Here is a 22517-nt window from a genome sequence, read left to right as displayed (position 1 = left end):
GACAAGACTATATTTTTAAATGTGGCCCATTATCTATGATATTACAGTAACCTAATTTCTCCAGCTGTTTTGTTTCATGCAAGGCCTGATTCAAGTGGCAAACCTAGCTCCTCCTAACTCCATAAACTGTTCCCATCCTCTCTCCTTAAAAGAAACAGAGGCCTAGTGACTTGATCTTCATTTCCTTCTCTTTCACAATGACAATTATCCAACCAAGAACAATACATGTAAATAAAGTGATAACGATTAAGGAATACATGCGGTGAATAGAGTTTTAAATTTGTTTCTATGGAGTGTTCATTGGACAACTTCAAACAATGAACAAATTTGCAAAACTAAAACCTGTTGTTTGCAACTAATACTTTGACTAGCTTTATCAAAAACTTCTCAACTTTCTGGTTGAGAACCATTGAAAAATTTGATTCTGTGGTATGCAGGGAGCTACAGCATTCTGTGATTTATGACAGCTCTGCTGTATTTTGGGACTTATGTATCTTCGGGGGTATAGCTAAGTTTTGGACTAAATAATTCTGAAAACATGCCTGTGTTTTGACTTTGTGAAAAATGATAATTAAAAGATTTGCGGTCACAAAGTGAATCAGCCTTTTCATTTACCTTTCTTATAATATTTTTACTTGAAGGGCAGAAGAAGAAACCTACTGAGACTGATGTTCAGGTAACAAATTCACCAAAATATGAGTTAATGACTATAGTAAAGGGGAAAAAAGTAGTAACACTCTTTGTTAATTAGAATAATAAACTTCTACCCTGATGACCAGTATGCATTTTGTCCTCTCTTCCTCTTCCTCCCCCTGTTCCTCACACTTTGGTGGGAATGCATTGATGGTAAAAATGGCAGATGCACAAGAATGTTAATAATGTCTATGATCAATAGTTAAATTCTTTTCACAGTATCAGAGGGGTAGCCGTGTTAGTCTGGATCTGTAAAAAGCGACAAAGAGTCCTGTGGCACCTTATAGACTAACAGAAGTATTGGAGCATAAGCTTTCCTGGGTGAATACCCACTTCGTCAGACGCATTTTTTTCAGTCTTCACTCATTCATATTAAAGTTTTTTTTTTTCCCAACTAAGGACTGAGGAAGCACTACAGCGGGGTTCTCAAACTGGGGATCGGGACCCCTCAGGGGGTTGCGAGGTTATTACATGGGGAGTCGCGTGCTGTCAACCTCCACCCCAAGCCCCGCTTTGCCTCCAGCATTTATAATGGCGTTAAATATATTAAAAAGTGTTTTTAATTCATAAGGGGGGGGGGGTCGCACTCAGAGTCTTGCTATGTGAAAGTGTTCACCAGTAAAAAAGTTTGAGATCCACTGCACTACAGTGTTAAGCTCATTGTGAATAGTGAAGTGTTTTTGGAGAGCAGGAATATACATTATTCTTCCTCTGTTGCTCAACTTGGTCAACAGCTAATGAGTGTTCTAACTGCATTGTTACATTTGTGAAAGCTTAAAAAAAAGCCCTGTTTTATTGACACTCCTACTTTTTTATTGCAATCTAATAAACATAAAAGCACATCATTTGTATTTGCCATGGATTTATGTTTTTACTTTCAACATTTATTCAGTGGAATAACAAAGGACAATAGTCAAATGAAGATGCTTTTTAGGCAGAATGTAATGCATATTCATTGTGCACTTGGTAAATGAATTCTTCATAAGAACAAAGTATATTAACAAGATGTGGAGAAAATCAACAGACTACATTCTCAAAACATAGCTGCATTAAATTGACAAGGATTTTTGAGTGGTGAAAATAAATGGCTAACTTTAAATACTATAGATAATTTAAATTGACTTCATTTTTATGCCACAATGTGGAGCAATTTTTTGGGTCAAATTAAATAAAGTTAGTAAATAGATAATGTTTCCAGTGACTTGGAAGAAGTCAGTCAGTCAGTTGAAAAGTAACTTAATATTTTATTGGGTGCCCTTTACATCTTAATTTATTTCACAAATGTATCTTTCAAGGACAATTACCTTTTTCTTCTTTACTTATGAGGTGTGAATATTCTAAGAGCTTTTCTTGGTGATATCAGTTCCTTCATGTCTTTCTTGTTCAATATACAACTGATTTTGACAGATATTCTTTTATATATTATTGGTCTAAAATCACTTTTTTTCAGGTGAAGTGAATGTATGTGACCTTGAAAGAGACTAGATAAAACATTTTCACAAAACAGAAAGTAGACTTCATTGGGGCAGCTGTCACACAGCTGCAATAATGCGCCTGTTATAATAAGTCACTGAGACTATAAATGTAAAACAAAATAACTGAAAAAACATAAAAACATGCATCTCCCTACTGTCACTGTGTTCTTTATCTGTTAAATTTAGAGAGCATTTGCTTTCTTTTGTGTATTATAGTATGAATTTCTAATGACCTCTTATGTATCCAGGATGTTTCCATTTCTAGCAAAATATTTCTCATATTGAGAAACAGATGTCCAATGGGATATAGCAAAGCTCCTTTTTCTAGTTCTAAATCTAAATGGCCTGATACTCATCTCACTGGTGTAGAAAAAGAGTATTTCTTTTGATGTCAGTGGAGTTACACTAGGTGAGAAGAGAACCAGGGCTGACTAACTGCATCATAATTAATGGGTTTTCTTTCCTAATATCAACTTCATTCATTTTCCAGAATAAAATGAACTAATATTAATTTAAATTATTATAAAACCACACAGATTGCCCTTAATAGTGGCTTAAAGTTATAGTCCACGTCGGGATAGCTTGAAAGTCCTGTCCCTCACTCAGTAGGACATAATGGGCTTAATGCTCCTCTCACCTGGTATAAAGCAGGAGCAATTGCATTGAACTTAATAGAATTGCACTGGTGTCAGAATACTATGAGATCAGAATTAGGCCCCAAACTTCCAGGTCACAAGGCTGCAGTGCTACCATTTTGCAAGCTTCAGAGTGTACTTTAAGTAACGGAAGTGTTTAGAGGCTATGCCCCCTTGGAGCCACTCACTCTGGGGAGTCTAGCACCAGCAATGGTGCAAGTCTGGAGAAGTCCTGGCACTCGGGAGAACAAGGAGTGCCATTTTAATGGGGTCCTGAATTGGTGTGTAGTGGAGTGGGGAGGGGAAGGCTTCCTTCACACTTCATCCATGCACTACACTATGAAGCAAAATAAACCCCTTGTTGTCTAAACATACGATTACAAGTTATCTTTAATTCCTTTATTGCTAGGGTCTGAGGTGGCTGATTTTGATGGGAAAAGTTGCCTGCTCTACAGATTCAATCAAAAATCCATGTCTGCCCTGAAAGATGTGATTTCTCTGAAGTTTAAAACAATTCAAAGCGATGGGATTCTACTGCACAGAGGAGGACAGAATGGAGATCACATTACATTGGAATTAGTAAAAGGAAAACTTTCTTTATTCATTAAGTTAGGTAATAGCTATGGGGTGTACAATCTTGCTGCACCCATTAGATTTTGTGTCAAAAATCCCTGTATATTAAGCTTATTTTAACCTATTGTATGCCATAAGCTAGGAGCCTGTTTAAATATCCATATTCTTTTATAAAATGAATCTCACAGTTTGTTCTTTCTCTCATCTCAAGGTGATGCTAAAATTCATTCTGCTAATATTACCCTGGGCAGCCTTTTGGATGATCAGCACTGGCATTCAGTCCTCATTGAACACTTTAACAATCAAGTAAACTTTACAGTGGATAAACATAGTCATCATTTTCATGCAAAGGGGGAACTCAATTATTTGGACCTTGATTATGAGGTGTGAAAATTACCTTTCATTTATTACATTTATTACCTTTGTTATGTAAGTGCAGGGAACAGAACTGTTTAGGGAATTTTGTAGTAATTCAAATTTTGGTGAAGTTTATATTTAGAAGGAATGGATCAGAGAAATGTTTTCTTACCATACTTCTGCAAAACCTTACAGGACACTGCAGTGACAGGTTGGGTCATAGAGATCCTGTTGGGACTGCCACCTGATGTGCTGAGATTACCTCTGTGCCCATTTTCCTTGGCAGCTTGGGACTTCAGTACCCTGTCTTGTTGAGCCAGAAACACTAGCCTGCTGCAAACACAGACTCAGGTCTGAACCATGTCCCCCAAAAGCTGCAGATTTAACTGAAAACGGCTTAGAAAGTGCTCCTGTCTCTAGCACCCAGACACCCAGTTCCCAATGGGATCCAAAACCTAAATACATCCATTTTACTCTGTGTAAAGCTTATACAGGGTAAACTCTTAAATTGTTTGCCCGATATAACACTGATAGAGAGATATGCACAGCTGTTTGCTCCCCCAGGAATTAATTACTTGCTCTGGGTTAATTAATATGCAAAAAGTGATTTTCTTAAATGTAAAAAGTAGAATTTAAGTGGTTCCAAGTAATAACAGACAGAACAAAGTAAATTACCAAGCAAAATTAAACAAAAACACTCAAGTCTAACTCTAATATAATAAAAAGAACAGGAGTACTTGTGACACCTTAGAGACTAACAAATTTATTAGAGCATAAGCTTTCGTGGACTACAGCCCACTTCTTCGGATGCATACAGTATGCATGTATGAAGTCCACGAAAGCTTATGCTCTAATAAATTTGTTAGTCTCTGAGGTGCCACAAGTACTCCTGTTCTTTTTGCGGATACAGACTAACACGGCTGCTACTCTGAAATCTAATACAATAGGAAACTAAATGCGGGTAAATTTCACCCTCAGAGATGCTCCAATGAGCTTCTTTCACAGACTACACTCCTTCCTAGTCTAGGTCCAGCAATCACTCACACCCCTGGAGTTACTCTCCTTTGTTCCAGTTTCTTTCAGGCATCTCTTTGGGGTGGAGAGTCTATCTTTTGAGCCAGCTTAAGACAAAATGGAGGGATTTCCAGGGCCTTTTATACTCTCTCACATGTGGGCGGAAACCCCTTTGTTCTTCTGTGCTAAATCACAGCAACAAGATGGAGTCTGTAGCCACCTGGGCAAGTCATACATCTATGGATGATTCAGCTTTTTGCAGGCCGACACCATTGCTTACATGTTAATTTGAACGGTCCCAGGAAAGCTCAGATGTGGATTGGTGTCTTCCAAAGTCCATTGTCAGTTAAGTGTTTCTTGATAGGACACTTACTGAGAATAGTCCTTTCTCAAGAAGCTGACCAAATGCTTCACTGAGGCTACTTAGAATCAAACAAATACATAGCCAATATTCATAACTTCAGATGCAAAAATGATACACACATTCAGACAGCATAATCATAACCAGCAAACTACAACCTTCCCATAGACACCCCACTGGGCTTCCTCTGTACAAGAATTGGTGTAACCATAGGACCCTGGTTGCAGCAATGATCTATATGGTCACAGTTTATGTCAATAACATCAAAACTGTGTCCACAGATCATCTTTTTGATTCTATATTCATTATTATTTTCATGGTCGTCTCTAGTAACATCCAAAATCCTGTACAGACATATCTCAAAAATCACACCACAAGGTGTGGTCAAAGAAAATCCACTTGACAAGGTCCGTCTCTGAAATGTTTAGTTTTAAAGTTCCATTTACCACAAATCTAGAAATTGCACAAGGAACAAGCATCTGAGCCTTACATCTTCCACACATCTCTCTCATTTCTGCAAAGTACAGGTTTTTCTAAAGGAGGGTGTATAATGTACTGCAGAGATTTTCAAACACTGGTCCCTGGAGCAGTTCTGTGGAGTGCTGGCTGATCACATAGTGCTGGCTCCCCTCCTATTTTCAGTTGAGAGAAGCAAAACAGATGAATGGGGGAGATAAAGGGCTTTGATCCTGTTAAGTGCTGAACACTCTGGCCTGAATCCAGCAAGGTGCTTAAGCACATAATTAAATTTAAGCACTGAATATCCTATTCCTTCAACTGGACCTTCAGATGCTTAAAGTTAAGCCTATGCATGCTTAAATTTGTTGGATCAAAGCCAGAGTGCTCAGCACTAGTAGGATCTATCCCAAAATGAAGAGTTTTAGCAGACAGTGTGATAAAATACTTTTTTTCATTAAGTTGGCTAAAAATGCATAAACATGTTTCTAATGTTACTTTTCAATGTAAATGATTGCTGTAGTTGTTACAAGATCAAAAATGGAAGGATAAACTGGCCAAGAAATAATCTCTATATTAAAATATAATTCACGCTATGAAAAAGTTTGAGAACTCCTGCTGTTTGCTATATGTCCCATTTACTTCCAAATGTAAATTCTGAGTTATGAAAGTAATATACTTTTTCTTGGCTTTTTTTTTTTTTTACCTAAAACTCCTGAAGAGCCTCTTCAGGAAAATAAAGGTTCTAAGGTTAAATTATTTTTTAATGCATACATATTTGTATATGGTCTACATTTTGTTAACCTATAACTTAAGCTAATAGATTTGATGACAGCAAAGAGCTAAAAAAATAGATTGATTCACAATTGGCCAGTTTCTGTCTGCTGCTGCTATACTGTTGTTAAAATTTATCATCAGCTTTGCAAGCAGATTTTCAGAAAATTACTTAATAGTATTATTGATTTCTCTTCTCTTTCTAAGCTCAGCTTTGGAGGGATCCCAGTGCCTGGAAAATCAGGGACATTATCACGCAAGAATTTTCATGGGTGTTTTGAAAACCTTTATTACAATGGAGTAAACATTATTGATTTGGCAAAGAGACGTAAACCTCAGATCTACATTATGGTAAGAGATTCCTACTGGAAGAACAAGTCAATCTCAAGTGTCCTATAATAATAACCCAAAGCTTCTCAACCTTTGATACATAGAAAATCAAATCACAGTCTAAATCAAGAAATGTGGGCTAGAAGATGGCTGCTTCCATGTGAATTTCAGCAGGTTGAGGATTCCCACCCTCAGTTATTTTCTCCTAGGGGCAAACAGAGTTTGGGTATTTGTGCTCTGGGAATGCTGAGGCCAGACAGCCTCAGAATTGTAGAGAGGTCAGAGTACAGCTGTGGTTGTGGCCATGTCCTCACCACCTGTGCCTACTAGCAAATGCCAGAAGGGTTTGTTTTGTTTTTTAAAGCAAATAGCAAATGCACTGTTCCTCACCCGCACTCAGGAGCATTTTGTCTTACAGAGGCTACTTCTGCAGCACTTAGGCATTCACATGCTTTTCCCCATTTTAGACTGCCTTGTGTCTGAAGAGATATAATTTAGCCTGGTATGTTTTAATCCATTTGCCACAGTACAACCAAGAGCTGTGACTGGACAAACCCCAACCAGTTAGAGGTTTGGTTTCAATAACTTACCTGACCTATCCAAGCCTCTAGCATCCAGAAATTTGGACTGCAAAACTCACTACTGCACACTTTCTTGCAAGGTTTGCTATAATTACTGCTATTTCTCAGGGCAATAATATCACATGAACAGTTTTTTTGAGGTTTTTGGAATTTCCACTTCCAATGTTAGCCAGAAGCAAAGAATTGAAAAAGAAAATAGCTATAAATAAATAAAAGACTTTTCCAACCTCAAAATGTTTTTCTTTGAGTTGGGGCCAAGATATAGCTAAACAATCAGGCCAGTTCATCTCTCTCTCCCATAAATCGGAATATTTGAGCCCTTCCCTACTTTAATTTGTTTTACTTGTTGCATGAACCTGTTCTGAAAACATTCCAGAAGTTCAATAAAAAAATGATAGAAAACAAATAAGTAGGTAGTATCCTTTCTGATTGTCTCTTCATGGGAACTTGTTTAGTAAGATGTAGTTACAGAATAATTGATCAAGAGATGAGAAATTACATCAGCTTCATCTCAAATAATATAAACTGCTGTATTACTTTGGTTGAAAAATATTTAGGAAGTGTCTTAGGCTTGTAAAAGTGCCAGAAAGTACGGGCTACCACAGAATGCCTGTTAAATAGGCAGTGTGCTAGTTTGATATGGAATCAGGCAGCTGTCCAAATTATATGAAGGGAGACTCTGCAGATGGTAAAGCTTTTAGCTTTTAACAAGTTTTATTAGTTTGATGATTGCCTTTTCACTGTGGGTCCACTCAGTCTACTATTCACCTTTCTGTGGTTGCGTTCATAAACAGAGAGCTTCCTCCCCCAACCCCACGGACAGTAAAAAACAGAATAGAGAAACTTATGGTATGTCTACACAGCAAAGACACATGCCAGCTGACTTGGGCTATGGCTGCACGGCTGTTTCATTACTGTGTAGACTTCTAGCTCAGGCTGGAGCCTGCGCTCTGGGACCCTCTCGCCCTGCAGGTACAGATATCTACACAGCAATGAAACATGCTGTGGCCCAAGCATGGGTGTCTAGTTGCTGTCTAGACATCATGTTGCCAAGGTCAGAAGCAAGTGCGTGTTCCAGTTTCTCTCTGGATTCTTCATAAGAAAACATATTTTACTGATTTGGGGATGTATATTTTCTTAAAGAGATGTTACAGCCCTGCACTGGTAGGGCATAGTTCTGTGTACTTTAGAAAATGTAAAGGTTTTTGTCTCAACCAGCAAAAAAATGTTGTTTAATTGCTTGGAAAAAAAAATTGGTTAGCCATTATAGATATAGTGCAGTGATTCTCAAACTTTTGTATTGGTGACCCCTTTCACATAGCAAGCCACTGAGTGTGACCCCTCCTCCCTTATAAATTAAAAACACGTTTTTATATATTTAACACCATTATAAATGATGGAGGCAAAGCAGGGTTTGGGGTGGAGGCTGACAGGTCGCAACCTCCCCACCCCATGTAATAACCTCCCGACCCCCTGCGGGGTCCCGACCTCCAATTGGAGAACCCCTGATAGAGTGTGATTTTTATTTACAGTTTGAAAGATGCCAACAAGTGTTTAGATCATATAGTTCGTATTGTATGAGTACGAAGAGTCATAAAATGTTCACTAACTAGCTCTGTCACTAATCTGTGGAAATCTGCTGTTGCTATTCTGATCCACATATCTTGTAGCACTAGTTATAACTGTATGTGTACTATAAGATCCCTGTTTGCCAACTGGGCACATTGCTTTTGAATTACTAAATTCATGCTTCTTATTTGGGTGCTGCTCAGCCGGGTGCAGCTGAAGAGAGAGCTTCTACTGCACAGATGTGGGCATAAATAGTCCCCTTCTCTTCTGGTCACCTGCGGTGGGGGGATGGGTCAGTGTGGGGATGCTGATATGGAGCTGCCTCCATTAGCAGGTAACTCTCTGACTCTCTAGTGACCTTCTCCAACAAGCCAGCCAAAGAGCCCCACTGCTTAATGTGCAGTGAGGTCATCTGCTTTACTAAAATTGTGCTTCTTATTTGGGTGAATTACAATTATATCTGCATTTCCCCACCCACCAGAGTGAGTTTGTACAGAATCCAAATTACATTAAATTGGAACGATTGTTTTTCAGTCCAATAATCTGACTTTCCCAAGAACCAAATATGGAACACCATATAGCACTTACCAGCTCCTCTGCAACACCTCTTCCTCCCTGTAAGCATTTAATCTCCTTGAAACCTCATAGCAGGCTCTTGCTACCACTGGAATTTTATCTGGCATCTGGAAGTCTACTAAGCTCTTGAAGCTCCCAGAGGCTGAGTCCAAAATAAAACAGAAACAGAATACTTCTGTGTACTCCCTGGGATGTCATTCTGTCATGTGTGTAACCCAGGATCTTACCTTAGTTGGTACAGGTCTCTATCTACTCTGTGATTACCTAGGAGGGAATTGGCTTCTATGATCTGATGAACAATTTAGTGAATGTTTCTTTTGATGTCTGATGTTGCTATTTATTCATAGTCCTACCTGAATTTTGGACTAAAACATCCAAAATGAATATGAACATTAGCCTTTGTTCATTGTCATGATGAACCATAGGCGGTATGGTATCCACACATAACTTCATGCAACTGGAATGAACTGTGTTTCTCAGAACATTCCTTAATGTTGCATTTATTTTATTTATTTTCAGGGCAACATGTCCTTCTCTTGTTCAGAAGCACAGATGGTTCCTGTCACTTTTCTGAGCTCCAGTAGCTACCTAGCATTGCCTGGCACATCAGGACAAGATGAAGTGTCCATCAGTTTTCAATTTCGCACCTGGAACAAGGAGGGACTTTTGTTGTCCACTAAACTACACCAGACTGCAGGTGGTCTCCTCCTTTATCTGAGTGATGGGAAAGTTAAAATGAGCACCTATAAACCAGGAAAAGCACAAAGTGACATCACTGCAGGTAACAGAAAATTAATTTCTATGCATAAATGTGTCACGTTAGCTATTATATTTGGATCAACGATCCATTCCAAGGGGCCGGTCCTGGAACTCTTGTTCATGTGTGTAATCCTTGCTCATGTGAGTATTACATCTGAAGATTTCCAAAGCAGTGTTTTTTCCCTTTTCTGACATACATTCATATGTGCACATTTCAGACTACTGACAAATTTCTCAGGAAATAAATTACTTGCATGACTGTGCATTGGAGAATCAGGCACTTATATGAATCCCTTAGATTGTAGAATTTGAGCATCTTATCTTATTTTCCATCTGGGAAAGGGAAATCAGTTACTGTCCTATTAGACTATTAAGAAGCTAATATTTGGCAATGTTCTCACTAGAGATTATATGATTCCTTTTTATACAAAAATATTTGTATTACAGTAATGCATAGAGGCCCCACTTAAAGTTGTTAGGTACTGGGTGGACACGTAGTAGGAGTCAGTCCCTGCCCAGAGGAGCTTACAGTTCAAATAGATAAGACAGACAAAGAAGAGCATAATCAGTGAAACAGAGATTTTCCCAAAGACCCCCACTGGGTCAGCAACAGAGTTGAGCATGGAACTGAGGTCTTCTGAATTTTAGCTCTGTGCCCTGTCCACTAGAATATACCATTTCTCTCTGTCTGTGATGTGATCCCTCTTCTCCATTATCTATGCCAGCTGATACAGAATGCTCATTCGTGGGGGTGAGGAAATATTAAATATAACTCTACAGCTCATTATCTTTCCACATGTCTATAATAATGAAAATAGGAATTTTTAAACAATTGATTATTTTAATTCAGGAAAAGATTGCATGCCAGTAATGGTAATAAGCAATGTTGGAATTTGCATAAAGATGACAATCCTGCTCTTATTGAAAATAAATGAGGGTTTAGCTATTTATTTCAGCAGGAGCAGGATCAGTCCGGTGTGTGTTTTAAACTAAAATAAATGATGTACAGAGAGCATCATTTTAATTACTAACATGCTTCCTCACGCTCACCATCAGAAAATGTAAATTCCACAGTAAGAGTGGCAATGATGTGTAGTTTACTGTGATATATTAGACTTCTTCAGAAGCTGTTTCAATCACAGCTCAATTATATGATATATGTTAATGAAATGGCTTCAATGCAATGTCACTTTAACAGGCCTGCTAAAGGTAGTATGACTTCTAAGTAGACTACTGACATGTATGTATGACAAATTAGTAAATTATAAAGTGGCAATAAAAATACATAACATATTCCCAATTGATTGAAAATCCTCACAATAAATCTTGAAATGCTATATTAAAATGTGATTTATCTTTATTATGTGATGAATACAACAAGCCCTCCATATGGTCTGAGATATGGAATAACATTTGTCTATGCAAATGCAGAACACTAATGCATTTCTTAAACAAACAAACAAATAAACAAACCCACAACTCCTATTCTCTCCTAAAGCAGGAAGTTATCTAACAAAACATACAGTGAACTTCTTTTTGAGCTTTTGAAGTGTTTGTTGTTGCTACATTCACTGAAGCAAATCAAGTCTGCATTTGGAGATTGAGTAATTAAATTATGGATGGTTAGACAGGTTTGTTCCCCTATAGGCAAAGACTTATGACCTGGCTTTCACACATACAAAATTTGATAATTAAATCAGAGCATATTAGTTTGAGCACAGTTCTCAGAATTCATTACCATGAGTTTTTTAAAGATTTCTTGAGCCATATAAAAAGGAGAATGGCGTATTAAATTCATGAGTGATTAAGTTATAATAAGCAAAATCCTTCTGTTACAGATGGGTTGTTTAATATCTTTTTTTCCTTTGTAGCCCCTTTTGCAAGTTGGTCATCAAATGTTCAGAAAGCAATAGAACACAGTTTAAAGAAAAAAGGAAGAAATGAAACAAAGTTAATTTGTGTTCAATGATGAGTCCAAATTGAGTTACAATATGGATGAATGTTTGAAATATTACTACCCAGCTTATTAATGTTAACTGCCTTTTTAAAAATGTAATTTTTAATTAAATGATATTTAAAACCATTACATTCAGATGCTGTACTTCAGGTTAATCTACATATTATTATCTTCTAGACCTGCTCAAAGTCTTTCATTACTTACTGAAAGCCATGCACACTGCCGTGTGTGTGTGTGTGTGTTTGTGTGTCTGTGTTTGTGAAGAGTGTTATCTTCCTTCTGTCATGGGTGACCTCACACAGAATTCTGGGTGATATTTTGTAGAAAGTGTAATTGTAGATACTCAGATACTACCATGTTGGTGGCCTACCTAACTACCTACATGGCTATGTGGATAATTTTTAAAGGTCATTGCCCTATACTGGTGTGATAAATAGTGTGATTAAAATCACCATTTTCCTCCTCATTTTTGTGTGTTGGGGGGGAGGGGTTCTTGTTGTTTTGTTTGTTTGTTTGTTTTTTGTGAAATGTTTCTTGTCAAAATTCCACAGATATATTTCAGAAAAAAAATCATACAATTTCCATCAGCAAAATCTACACTGGTGACCCCTTGACCTCTGCTGCAGACATTCAGCACTACACTACCCCTCCTACACAAATAAATATATTCAGTTCATTAATCTAGTTAGGTCCATATCTGCAGTGGAGGACTTTCTCTGAACTGTTTCATTCTACCTCTCCCACTGGCATTCTATAGCATCCAGGTCTAACCAAGGGACTTTATGGAGGTCCTTACTCCAGGGTGGGCCAAATGGGTGTCCAACTCTAATAGCATCCTTCTGGATGGTATTCTGTCCAAAGTGGAGATGAGCTATATCTCCAAACAACTTTGTGTATTTCTATGCATATCTAATAAATTACTATAAACAAGCCAAAGATGAGTAGATGGTGTTGTGAACGTTCTATTACCCATTTCCCATTAACCGAATTAGTTCCTCTACTTTAGTCACTCATGCAGGCTGCCTCTTCGTAACAGAACATTCTGTAATCTGCACATTGTTCAAATACTTGTGATTTTCATTTATAATATTTTGAAAATGGAATCCTGTTAGAGCAGAAAGTTTATTGAGGTTGCATGCCATACCAAGGATTAGAGGCTGATAGAGTTTGTTAGACTGTAAATCTGTTTCAGTAAGAATGAAGACATGGAACACAAAACCAGCCCAGCATGGCAAAACGAAGTGCCAAAAGGAAAACTCCATGCTGTTGGGGTATATGACATGTTGAGGGACATGAGCTACCTCAAAGGATTGTGTCTGTTATGTTTTCTTCATTTGTGTTATCTTAGGCCTACAAGGCCTTATGCAGTTCTTTGATGAATGGGAAAATGGCTTATATAGAAACATTACTTTGTTTTCAAAATTTGTGTTTGGCCATTACAAAAACGTGGTCTGATGAACACAAGTTTTGTAGAATATGTGCTGTTTATGTTCTGTTCTGTCATTTGAAGGGCAGCCCTACAATGGTTAATGTAAGGGAACTAATTAAATTCCTGGGAAATAGGAAACATTCTTACTTAGATTTAACTTTATGTCCTTTGATGTCTTCATTTGAATGATCCAAATCCTATGTTTTGGCATACTTAGCTCTTCTTTGATAGAAACACTCTGCATTATTTGTTCAGTTGTTTGCAAGAGCAGATTAAAAAACTTACATTAGAACTGTTTTATCTGGTTGTGGTTTTTTGGTGTTTTTTATTTGAAGTTTATAAAACACTTTGATACATGTGATTAGTTCCATCTGTGAAATAGTACTAAGAATATCATGGAAGATATGGAAAATAACACCTGATAGGCCACAGTTTGCCCACCACTGATTTAAACCTATCAGGGTAAGCTGATTGCAGGCCGCAAGACATTTTGTCAATGTTGACCGTCCGCAGGCTCGGCCCCCCGCAGCTCCTGGTGGTGGCAATTTGCCATTCCCACCCAATGGGAGCTGCAGCAAGCGGTGGCCAGCATTGTGGCCCGCCGCTTCCCACAGCTCCCATTGGCCGGGAACGGTGAACCCCGGCCACTGGGAGCTGCGGGGGGGCCGTGCCTGTAGATGGTCAACATCCGCAAAATGTCTCACGGCCCGCAATCAGGTTGCCCATCACTGGTCTAAATACTTCAATATAAATCCAACCCCTTGATGCTGCATAACAACTGTCTACATAAGAGTAATATTTTTCTAGTGCCTTGTCCAGTCCAGTTTCAAATATAAAAGTTGCCAGTAGCGAAGGCATTCTTGCACTCCCTTTATTCTGAAACAACCCTATACTAAGCCAACCCCCTGAAGGCTGCTGTCAATTACACTGTCTACCAATGGCCCCAAGGGTTGTTTTTTTGTTTTTTGTTTGTTTGTTTGTTTGTTTTTTGTCAGCTGGAGATCATTAGAGTGCAGGGAAGCTCTACGCTGGCAAGAGAAGAACAGTGGTTGCTATGACAGTTCTGTATTACCAAAGGATCCCACTATAGTGGGATGATCTTTCTATGGTCAGGTACAATTATTTTAGTGCTGCTTTGTGTCTACCATGGTGGCAGCACAAGGGAGAATCTGGGCTAAGGCTTCTAATATTTCCCTTTGGAAAAATAGCACATTCTGTAAATATCATTAGTAGGAAGTTTTCCTGAAGAAGATGATTCACAAATCAGTTTATCCTGCAAGATAATGTTATTTATGCTTGTGACCAGGCACTGAGGCCCACTGCTGGAGTCTTGTGATTCCTACCACACCCTGTCCCAGAAAGGAGCTGTGGAGGTGAGTCCTCCAAGCGGCCTAGAGAGCAGGGCCGGTTCTGGCTTTTTTGCCACCCCAAGGGGAAAAAAAAAATCAGGGCGGTCAGAAAGGCAAAGCAGGGGGAAAAAAAAAAAACCTGCAGGGCGCCCGGAGCCAGGGTGCAGGGGGACTCCCTGTGCTGCAGACATGCCCCGGCTAGTGGGGGGGAGGGGAAGGGAGGGAGAGAGAGAAGGGGGCAGCCAGGGCTTCAGCAGGGCGCTTGCCACGTGGCCCCGACCGCCACGCTGCCTGCCGGGTGGGCTCCGTACCACTCCGGTCGGCGGGGAGGGAAGGATGCAGGCTGCCCTGCCCGGCTTGCTACAGACCTGGCACTGGCTGGGGCAGACGGAGTGCGCAGCCCACTCCCAGAAGGGCGCTCCCCTCCTCCGCGCCGCTGCCTCCTACAGGGCGGCCGGATCAGCAAACAAAACAAAACAAAACAAAAAAGCAGCCGGGCTGCCACGTGGCCCCGACTGCCACGCCGCCTGCCGGGTGGGCTCCGCGCCACTCTGGTCGGCGGGGAGGGAAGGATGCGGGCTGCCCTGCCCGGCTTGCTACAGACCTGGCACTGGCTGGGGCAGACGGAGTGCGCAGCCTGCTCCCAGAAGGGCGCTCCCCTCCTCCGCGCCGCCGCCCCCTACAGGGCGGCCAGATCGGCAAACAAAACAAAACAAAAAAGCAGCCGGGCTGCCCTAGGATTGGGCAGAATGCGGCCCCATATAATCTGCCGTCCCAAGCACGAGCTTGCTCGGCTGGTGCCTGGAGCCGGCCCTGCTAGAGAGGCTGCATTGGAAACAGCCAATTAAAGGGAAGCTGAAAGGGGCAGCCAGTCAGGGCCCAGCAGGTTCACATGAAAAGAGCTGCAGGGCTAGAGTCAGTCAGTTGCTGTTGGGAGCTTAAGGACTGAGGCTGGTGTTCCCAGCTAGCTGAGGACCACAGGCAGAGCAGTTGCTGAAAGGGACTGGGGAAGCAAGAAGGAGTTCTTGGTTCGCTGCTGGAACTGGGCACAAGGTGTCAGCCCTATGGTAAGGGTGAAGCAATTGTGAAGGTGCTGGGGCCACAGGGAAGTGGTCCAGGGAATGGTAGCAGCATAGGAAGAGTTAAAGGGGACACAGCAGCACATGGCTGCTATTCATAGGGTCCATGGGCTGGGACCTGGAGTAGTAGGTGGGCCTGGATCCCACCCACCAGCTACAGATGGAATGACCTTAATCCCAGAGAGGGGAGTTGAACTAACCTCAGAAAGGAGATTGAAGACCCCAAAGAGGGCCAGGGATTAGACTATATTGGACTTTGATACACCTCCTAGAAGGGAACTGAACTGTATAGTGGTCCAGCTGGAGAGCTGGAACTAGAAGGGCCTAGAGAGGGCAAAACCATTGCCTCCAGGGACGAAGCCCTGTGGTACAGCTTGATACCAGGGCCAAGACTGTGTAAAGACAGCATTGAGGACACCAGAAGGGCCCTCTGGGACTCATACACTGGAAGGGTATGTTTGTTTATGTCTCACATGGCCTGAGTCACCAAAACCCTTGAGAAATCTCTGACGAGTCACCACAGACTAAGAGAGGTGTAGAAGCACACCTGGTCACAGGGTGCTCGTGAAACGTGGATGCTACCATGTTATAGTGCTTCTGACTACTGCTAGAGCCACCAAATCTGCCACTTACATATTTTGTTACCCTTTTCTTGGGAAGTAAGAAGGAGCACACTTTAGATCTTCAGATACCCCCTTTCCATTGAACATCACTGCTCCAAAGAATCACTGTCAGCATTTTGGCAGAATGGCAGTAAACAACCCCTCTTGCTCTCTGGCACTGAGTTTTGGAAAGGATTCCTCTTCAAGAAGGCATTAGGGCAGGACAAGACAATCTATAGGCCCCAGGTTTCCTGAGATTCCGCCTAAGGAGGGGGTATAGCAGAATTCTAATTTGAATAGAGAATAAATTTCTCCTTTTAGAGTCCACAACAAATGTGCTTGTTGAAGTGGAAAAACAAATAGGGAAAGACAAAAGATACATAAGTCTAATGTAGAGAAACAGCATGTTAGTGTCCAGTATATTAGAGAACTTCTTCACAGATAGTTTATCCATGTGGATATACACCCCTTGTCTTTCTGCTGAGGTCTATGAGACTAAGATTTATATGCTCAGTGTGTGCTGCTGTGCAAGTTAAAACGCTCTTATGTGCTTGATTTATAATACTTTACATAATCCTGGCTTATGAGTAACTTGGCCATCTGAACCTTTTCTTCCTTTTTGTTATGTTTTCCTTTCTCTGTTTTTAGCATAAATGCATGGTTCAAATTGCTTACATTTTTTCCCAGAATACACACCAAATTCTACATTGTGTAGAAATAAATGACATTTCAATAGAGAAAACCAGTTACTCAAATAACACACAAATCTAATCTCTGCAGAGTATACAAGTGAAGAAAAGAGCCCTAAGTATTTCAAGAGCTACATCATTTGGTCCTGATTCAAAAGAGGATTCTTATTCAAAACTGCACTTAAGCATGTGCTTAAAGTTAATATGCTTGAGCTTTCCTGGATGGGGGCTTTAGTTTGTTACCTGATATATTCACCTATACAACTCTAGTTAATATCAGCTGGTATTATATGCCTAAACTCCTGGTAAACAACCTCAAGACGTCATCCCCAAAGTCCCTATAAAACGGACAACCAAACAAAAATAAATACTGTAACATTGACATGACAGTTGCATTAGTAATCCCAGCATTTACAACATTTTGATACTGTTGCGTGTTTCCAGGTGATGGCTACATTTGATTTTCAAAGATTAAATAAAGTCTTGGTAATAGCACACAACATTACAGCCCCTATCTGTAGAGTACTGTATCAGACACCATGATTATGTCTTAACTGTAACCTGCTTAGACTCAGAGGGGGCATTTTCTATTGGTGTAGTGTTTATGGAGAATTCATTCCATTGTGCATGCCAGGTTTTTCTGTTAGAGTATTAAGTATAGCAGCTGGGTCATGGGAGTTCATTCCAGGTTTGGGAGTTTTACTAAAGAGTTCATTTAGTCATGGGTAGAGAAGCTGCTCACGGTGTTCTGTGAGCTGCAGGGTCTGTGGAATCCTAATTTGAAATTATATAAAGCATCTGTGTGCTTCTTTCCAGAAGACCCTACTCAGTTAGGACACAAAAATAGGCACTAACTTTAAAGAGATGTATTACTGATCATTAGGAACATCACTTGCCATCCACTGAAGGTATTTTAACTATCAAAAGTAAGGAAAAGGAATGGAAGAAGGTTCTATGTTTTCACATGATATACTGATAACCCCTCTTTCTTTTTTCTTTCTTTGTATATCTGAGTAACTGTAGTTTATTAAATGCTTATCATATGCTTTCCATTTAAAACCTATGAAGATCAACTATTTTAACAAATAGTATTTGTAGATGTTTCAGCTTACTCTTGTTTTTCCTCCTAGGTGTTGGATTAAATAATGGCCAGTGGCATTCAGTTTCCTTGTCTGCCAAACGAAGTCGTATGAGCCTAATGGTGGACAATGATGTAACCTCATCTGCTCATGCTGCTGTACCTACACATATTTATTCAGGAGACACCTACTACTTTGGAGGTGAAAGATGCTTTTTCTGTTTATATTGATAACAGCCTATAAATAAACAATGCTTGTTGTTCATGGCCTGTATTTTCAAATGTGCCTAATGATTTGGCTTGCCTCAAGTTTTATGTTCTCAACTTGAATCTCCTTAAAGAGGCCTGACTTTCAAGTGTGGGTGCTCAGCACTCTCTAAAACTCAGTCTGGGAACCCAAACTTATTAGGCACTTTTAAAAATATAGTCCCCTATATTGCACTGTTATAACAATTAGGGCTGTGGTTGGCCCTAAGAATCAGGAACTTTTATCCCCTCCCACCTAAATGTGCTAAGAGGAGCTCTGTCATGGGAAAGAATCAAGACTGGGTTTACTACAGATTCTTTTCTGCTCCTAATTATTATGATGATGTGATATAGTAATGGCTATTAGCTACAAGGGTTAATTTTCATTGCTGCACTCTCACTTAGGTGGTAAGTAATGTGTATGGCTGTACTGAAGTTTGTGGTGTCTTGAAGTTTTGAGAGCATCTGAAAAATAATTAATTATTTGCAGTTCTGTTTGCTTCAGCAGTAAGTTGTCCTTTAATTTCTTAGTTAAAATGCACACTTACTAATGGAACTATCCTCTGGAAGATTATGTATATTCATTGTATAATTGGCACCTTTAAAAACTTGTCTTTTACCATTTATATAGTATAGTATTTGTGGTATTTGCAATATTCTCTGTACTTAGTATGATGAATTCTCTTGTGGATTCTTCATCCTGGAAGTTTTTAAATCATTATATAGGATGTGTTTTTGTTTTTTTCCTAAAAGGTACTCTAGTTCAAATGATAATTAATTCAGGGGAGACCTGTAGCCTGTGTTGTACAAGATGTCAGACTAGATGATCACAATGATCTCTTTGGCTTTATAATCTATGAATCTAGGAATTGCAAAACTCACTGTAACTATTTAAATGGTTAATTGCTGTAAATACAAGTTTCATAGATTCTAAGGCCGGAAGGGACCATTATGATCATCATGGGCAACATTTTTAGAAGCAACTACTTCCCATTTTCAAAAGTGACTTAGATTAATATGAAGGCTTCCTCGGATACCAAGGTGTGAGGTCCACCATATAAAAAACTAAATAAATAGACAGAGATTGATAATATCTGTTATATTTTTGTTTAAACAAGGGGAAAATGTTGTTTCATATTTGTATTTTCTGAACAGCTCTTGGCTCCCACATCTCTGATTATGTGCTTTGCACCAGTGAACACTGCAGATCTGATAGCACAGGTGTACACGTCAGAAGGGACATGGACAGTTGTAAAAAATGACATAACCAATTAAGCTGTACAACAGAACACTTCTATACATCTTTTGGGGGTAAAATTAATGCCAAAACCACTGAAATCTCTAATGGACTATCCACCCCTCAGCTTCTCTGAGTACAGCTTTATGATCAAGTCAGCAGCCTGTACAATGTCATCCAAACTTGGGAAATGGCTGATGAAAAGCAACGGAGTTTGGAACACCCTTTCTTTTTGTCATGTCATGTTGGAATTTGCTGAAATATGTAGTGTGTCTCTGTACACAGGTATAAATATGAAGAGAAGCATTCCAGTAGAAGAGATGTATTTTCATTGGGAATACAAAATATTAGAGAGAGATTTAGTCTTTGCTAAGAATCTGTTTAATTAGTTTGGAAATTCTTTAGCTTTGTGGGCAAACACTAGCACAGATCACACAGGAGTCAAGAAAATGCTGAATATTCCAGTTTTTTTACTTGGAAATGGTAATAGTGATTGGCAACTGTAAGGACAAGGAGAAATTAATGAAAAATACATATTCACATAGGGTGAATTGCAGGGTTTATGGAATTATTGCTTTCACTTTGATATATAACTTAGAATGCTGACCACAAGCCTGAAGACCACTTTCATTAATATTCATGTTAAAGATTTATTCTTTACTAATAGAATGATGAGAAGACAAAATATTTCAAAAGACAAAAGGTTATGAAAGAATATGAGACTGGATTAAATTTATTGTGGAGAAAATAGTAGAACTTCAGAATGTTATGAGGAAAAAAAGTAATTGCAAAAATAACTAAACTTTACTAATTATCTATGAGCTAGTTATTTTTAAAATGCACAATTAATTGTAAATATTCAATTAGTGATTGTCTTGCCACAAGTTACAAAAAAACTATTTGATAAAGTAGATCATTAAGGTTCTTGTGGGTTAATTTTGCCCTCCCTTGGACTCTTGCAAATCCATTGACTTGCAAGGGTGTGAATTAGGACAGAATTGGTTATTATTTCCATGTAAAAAAATCTTTAGTCCCGTTGAGTAGTATATGATTTAAATGTTGTAATTCTTAGGTTCCAATACTGATGAGGTCCTAAGCACTTTCAACTCCTGTTACAAAGCAATAAGAGTTAAGGGAGTCCAATGCCTTGCCAGAGGAGGAGCCCTTGTTTTCCTTCATGTTCTGTAGTATACTTTTTGAAAATCTCTCCAAGCGTTCAGTGCTGTTTTTCCACTCACTACAATGTATTCCTTAGTTTTCATTTTCCCATAGAATAAATGCCGTCATCCTTTTGCAGGATTTAGAAAATACCTGTTAGCTCAATGGAATGTGGAAGTGTCTTTAAGTCATGCATGCAAACATTAGGAGACAAGAAGCTCTTTGACTGATCTCACCCAGGAGGTTATATTGTTTGATTAAGAGCAAAGTAGCGTTCCCTGTACTTTGTTCCTGTTGTAACGTTGACCTCTGGAAGAAAGCCAGCAAACAAAGAAATTGGAGGCATATTTTGTCATGTAGCTGCTCAGTAACCTATTACTGTTTTGTATATCAAAGTGAATGAGTCCTAAATGGAATTCCCCTTCTCCCGAAAACAACCTGAATACTACAGTAGATAACTGATTTACATATAGTATTCATTTACTATGATCTATTCATTATATACTTTTCTTCCCCTGCAGCAACATTTTCACAATATGCCTGCTGATCTGGTTTCTTTCAGTGGACTTCATTTATATATTTTACTGGCACTATATTTGTGTGTTCAAAGTTTATATATGTGTATACCTTTTAAAAATTACCGAAACAAAAAGTACAATAATAAATAAGCATCAATATATTCAGTAGCTCCTTTTATTTTTATTTTAACTTGGAATGTGTAAGAGTTATAAAATTTATTTTTCCAAGTCTCTCACTCTGAATATTTTGACTGATAACACCAGTGTGTTTGTGAACAGCTTATTTCCATAAAGATAAACCTCATTTGAATTTGGGATTTGATGTTTAGGTTATTTTTTACCCCATTTCTTTGATGTAATTCCTTATAAAAATCACATCAGTACACAGGAACAAAAAGAGAATTATAGTGTTACACTACAAGGCCAAGAGGTTCAAAGTCGTCATTCAAAGGAGCTCATGGCTAAACTCTCCCCACAAAGCCCCCAGAGACAGGAAATCAGCAGCTTTCAATCTGCTTTTAGAGTATGGATTGAAATATACAAATTGATTTTGTAAGATGAATCTTTTCCAAAATCAGTTATTTTTGCTTGTTTGTTTCAGGTTGTCCTAACAATGGCAACAGCTCTGAATGTAAAAGTCCATTTGCTGGTTTTCAAGGATGTATGAGACTTATTACCATTGGTAGCAAAGCAGTGGATCTAATTTCAGTACAGAAAAATTCCCTTGGTAACTTCAGTAACCTTCAGATAGACTTGTGTGGTATTATAGACAGGTAAGGAAAGTCTATTTATTTTTACTTATTTATGAATGAGTTGTTTTCACACTTACCTGGAGTTCAAAAATAGAGCTTTCAGAAAATAGAACATTTTGACTCTTCCACATATGCCCTAAAGTCTAGAACAATTATGATGTACTCATTACAATGAAGAGAAGATATTTTCAGTTGTATTAAGTCAGTACTTACAAATAAAATTACAGTAAATATGGTTAGAACCATTTGTTGTGGTTTTGACTTATTGTA

At 39.0% G+C, this 22517-nt stretch overlaps 1 protein-coding gene across 2 annotated transcripts in view; it reads left to right on the top strand.

Annotated features, from left to right (window-relative positions):
• Positions 1-22517, top strand: part of CNTNAP4 (contactin associated protein family member 4) — a 325511-nt gene that overhangs the window by 221112 nt on the left and 81882 nt on the right. For both annotated transcript variants that reach the window (XM_054032729.1, XM_054032728.1), the window contains exons 5-10: positions 3213-3416; positions 3588-3760; positions 6546-6689; positions 9914-10175; positions 18389-18538; positions 22097-22268. In XM_054032729.1, coding sequence (XP_053888704.1) covers positions 3213-3416; positions 3588-3760; positions 6546-6689; positions 9914-10175; positions 18389-18538; positions 22097-22268 — 1105 coding nt within the window. The remainder of the gene's footprint in view (positions 1-3212; positions 3417-3587; positions 3761-6545; positions 6690-9913; positions 10176-18388; positions 18539-22096; positions 22269-22517) is intronic.

This window comes from Malaclemys terrapin, chromosome 6, assembly GCF_027887155.1.
Source record: "Malaclemys terrapin pileata isolate rMalTer1 chromosome 6, rMalTer1.hap1, whole genome shotgun sequence".
Lineage (NCBI taxonomy): Eukaryota > Metazoa > Chordata > Testudines > Emydidae > Malaclemys > Malaclemys terrapin.
The sequence above is the reverse complement of the archived record's forward strand: the minus strand, read 5'-3'. Positions and strand labels throughout refer to the sequence as shown.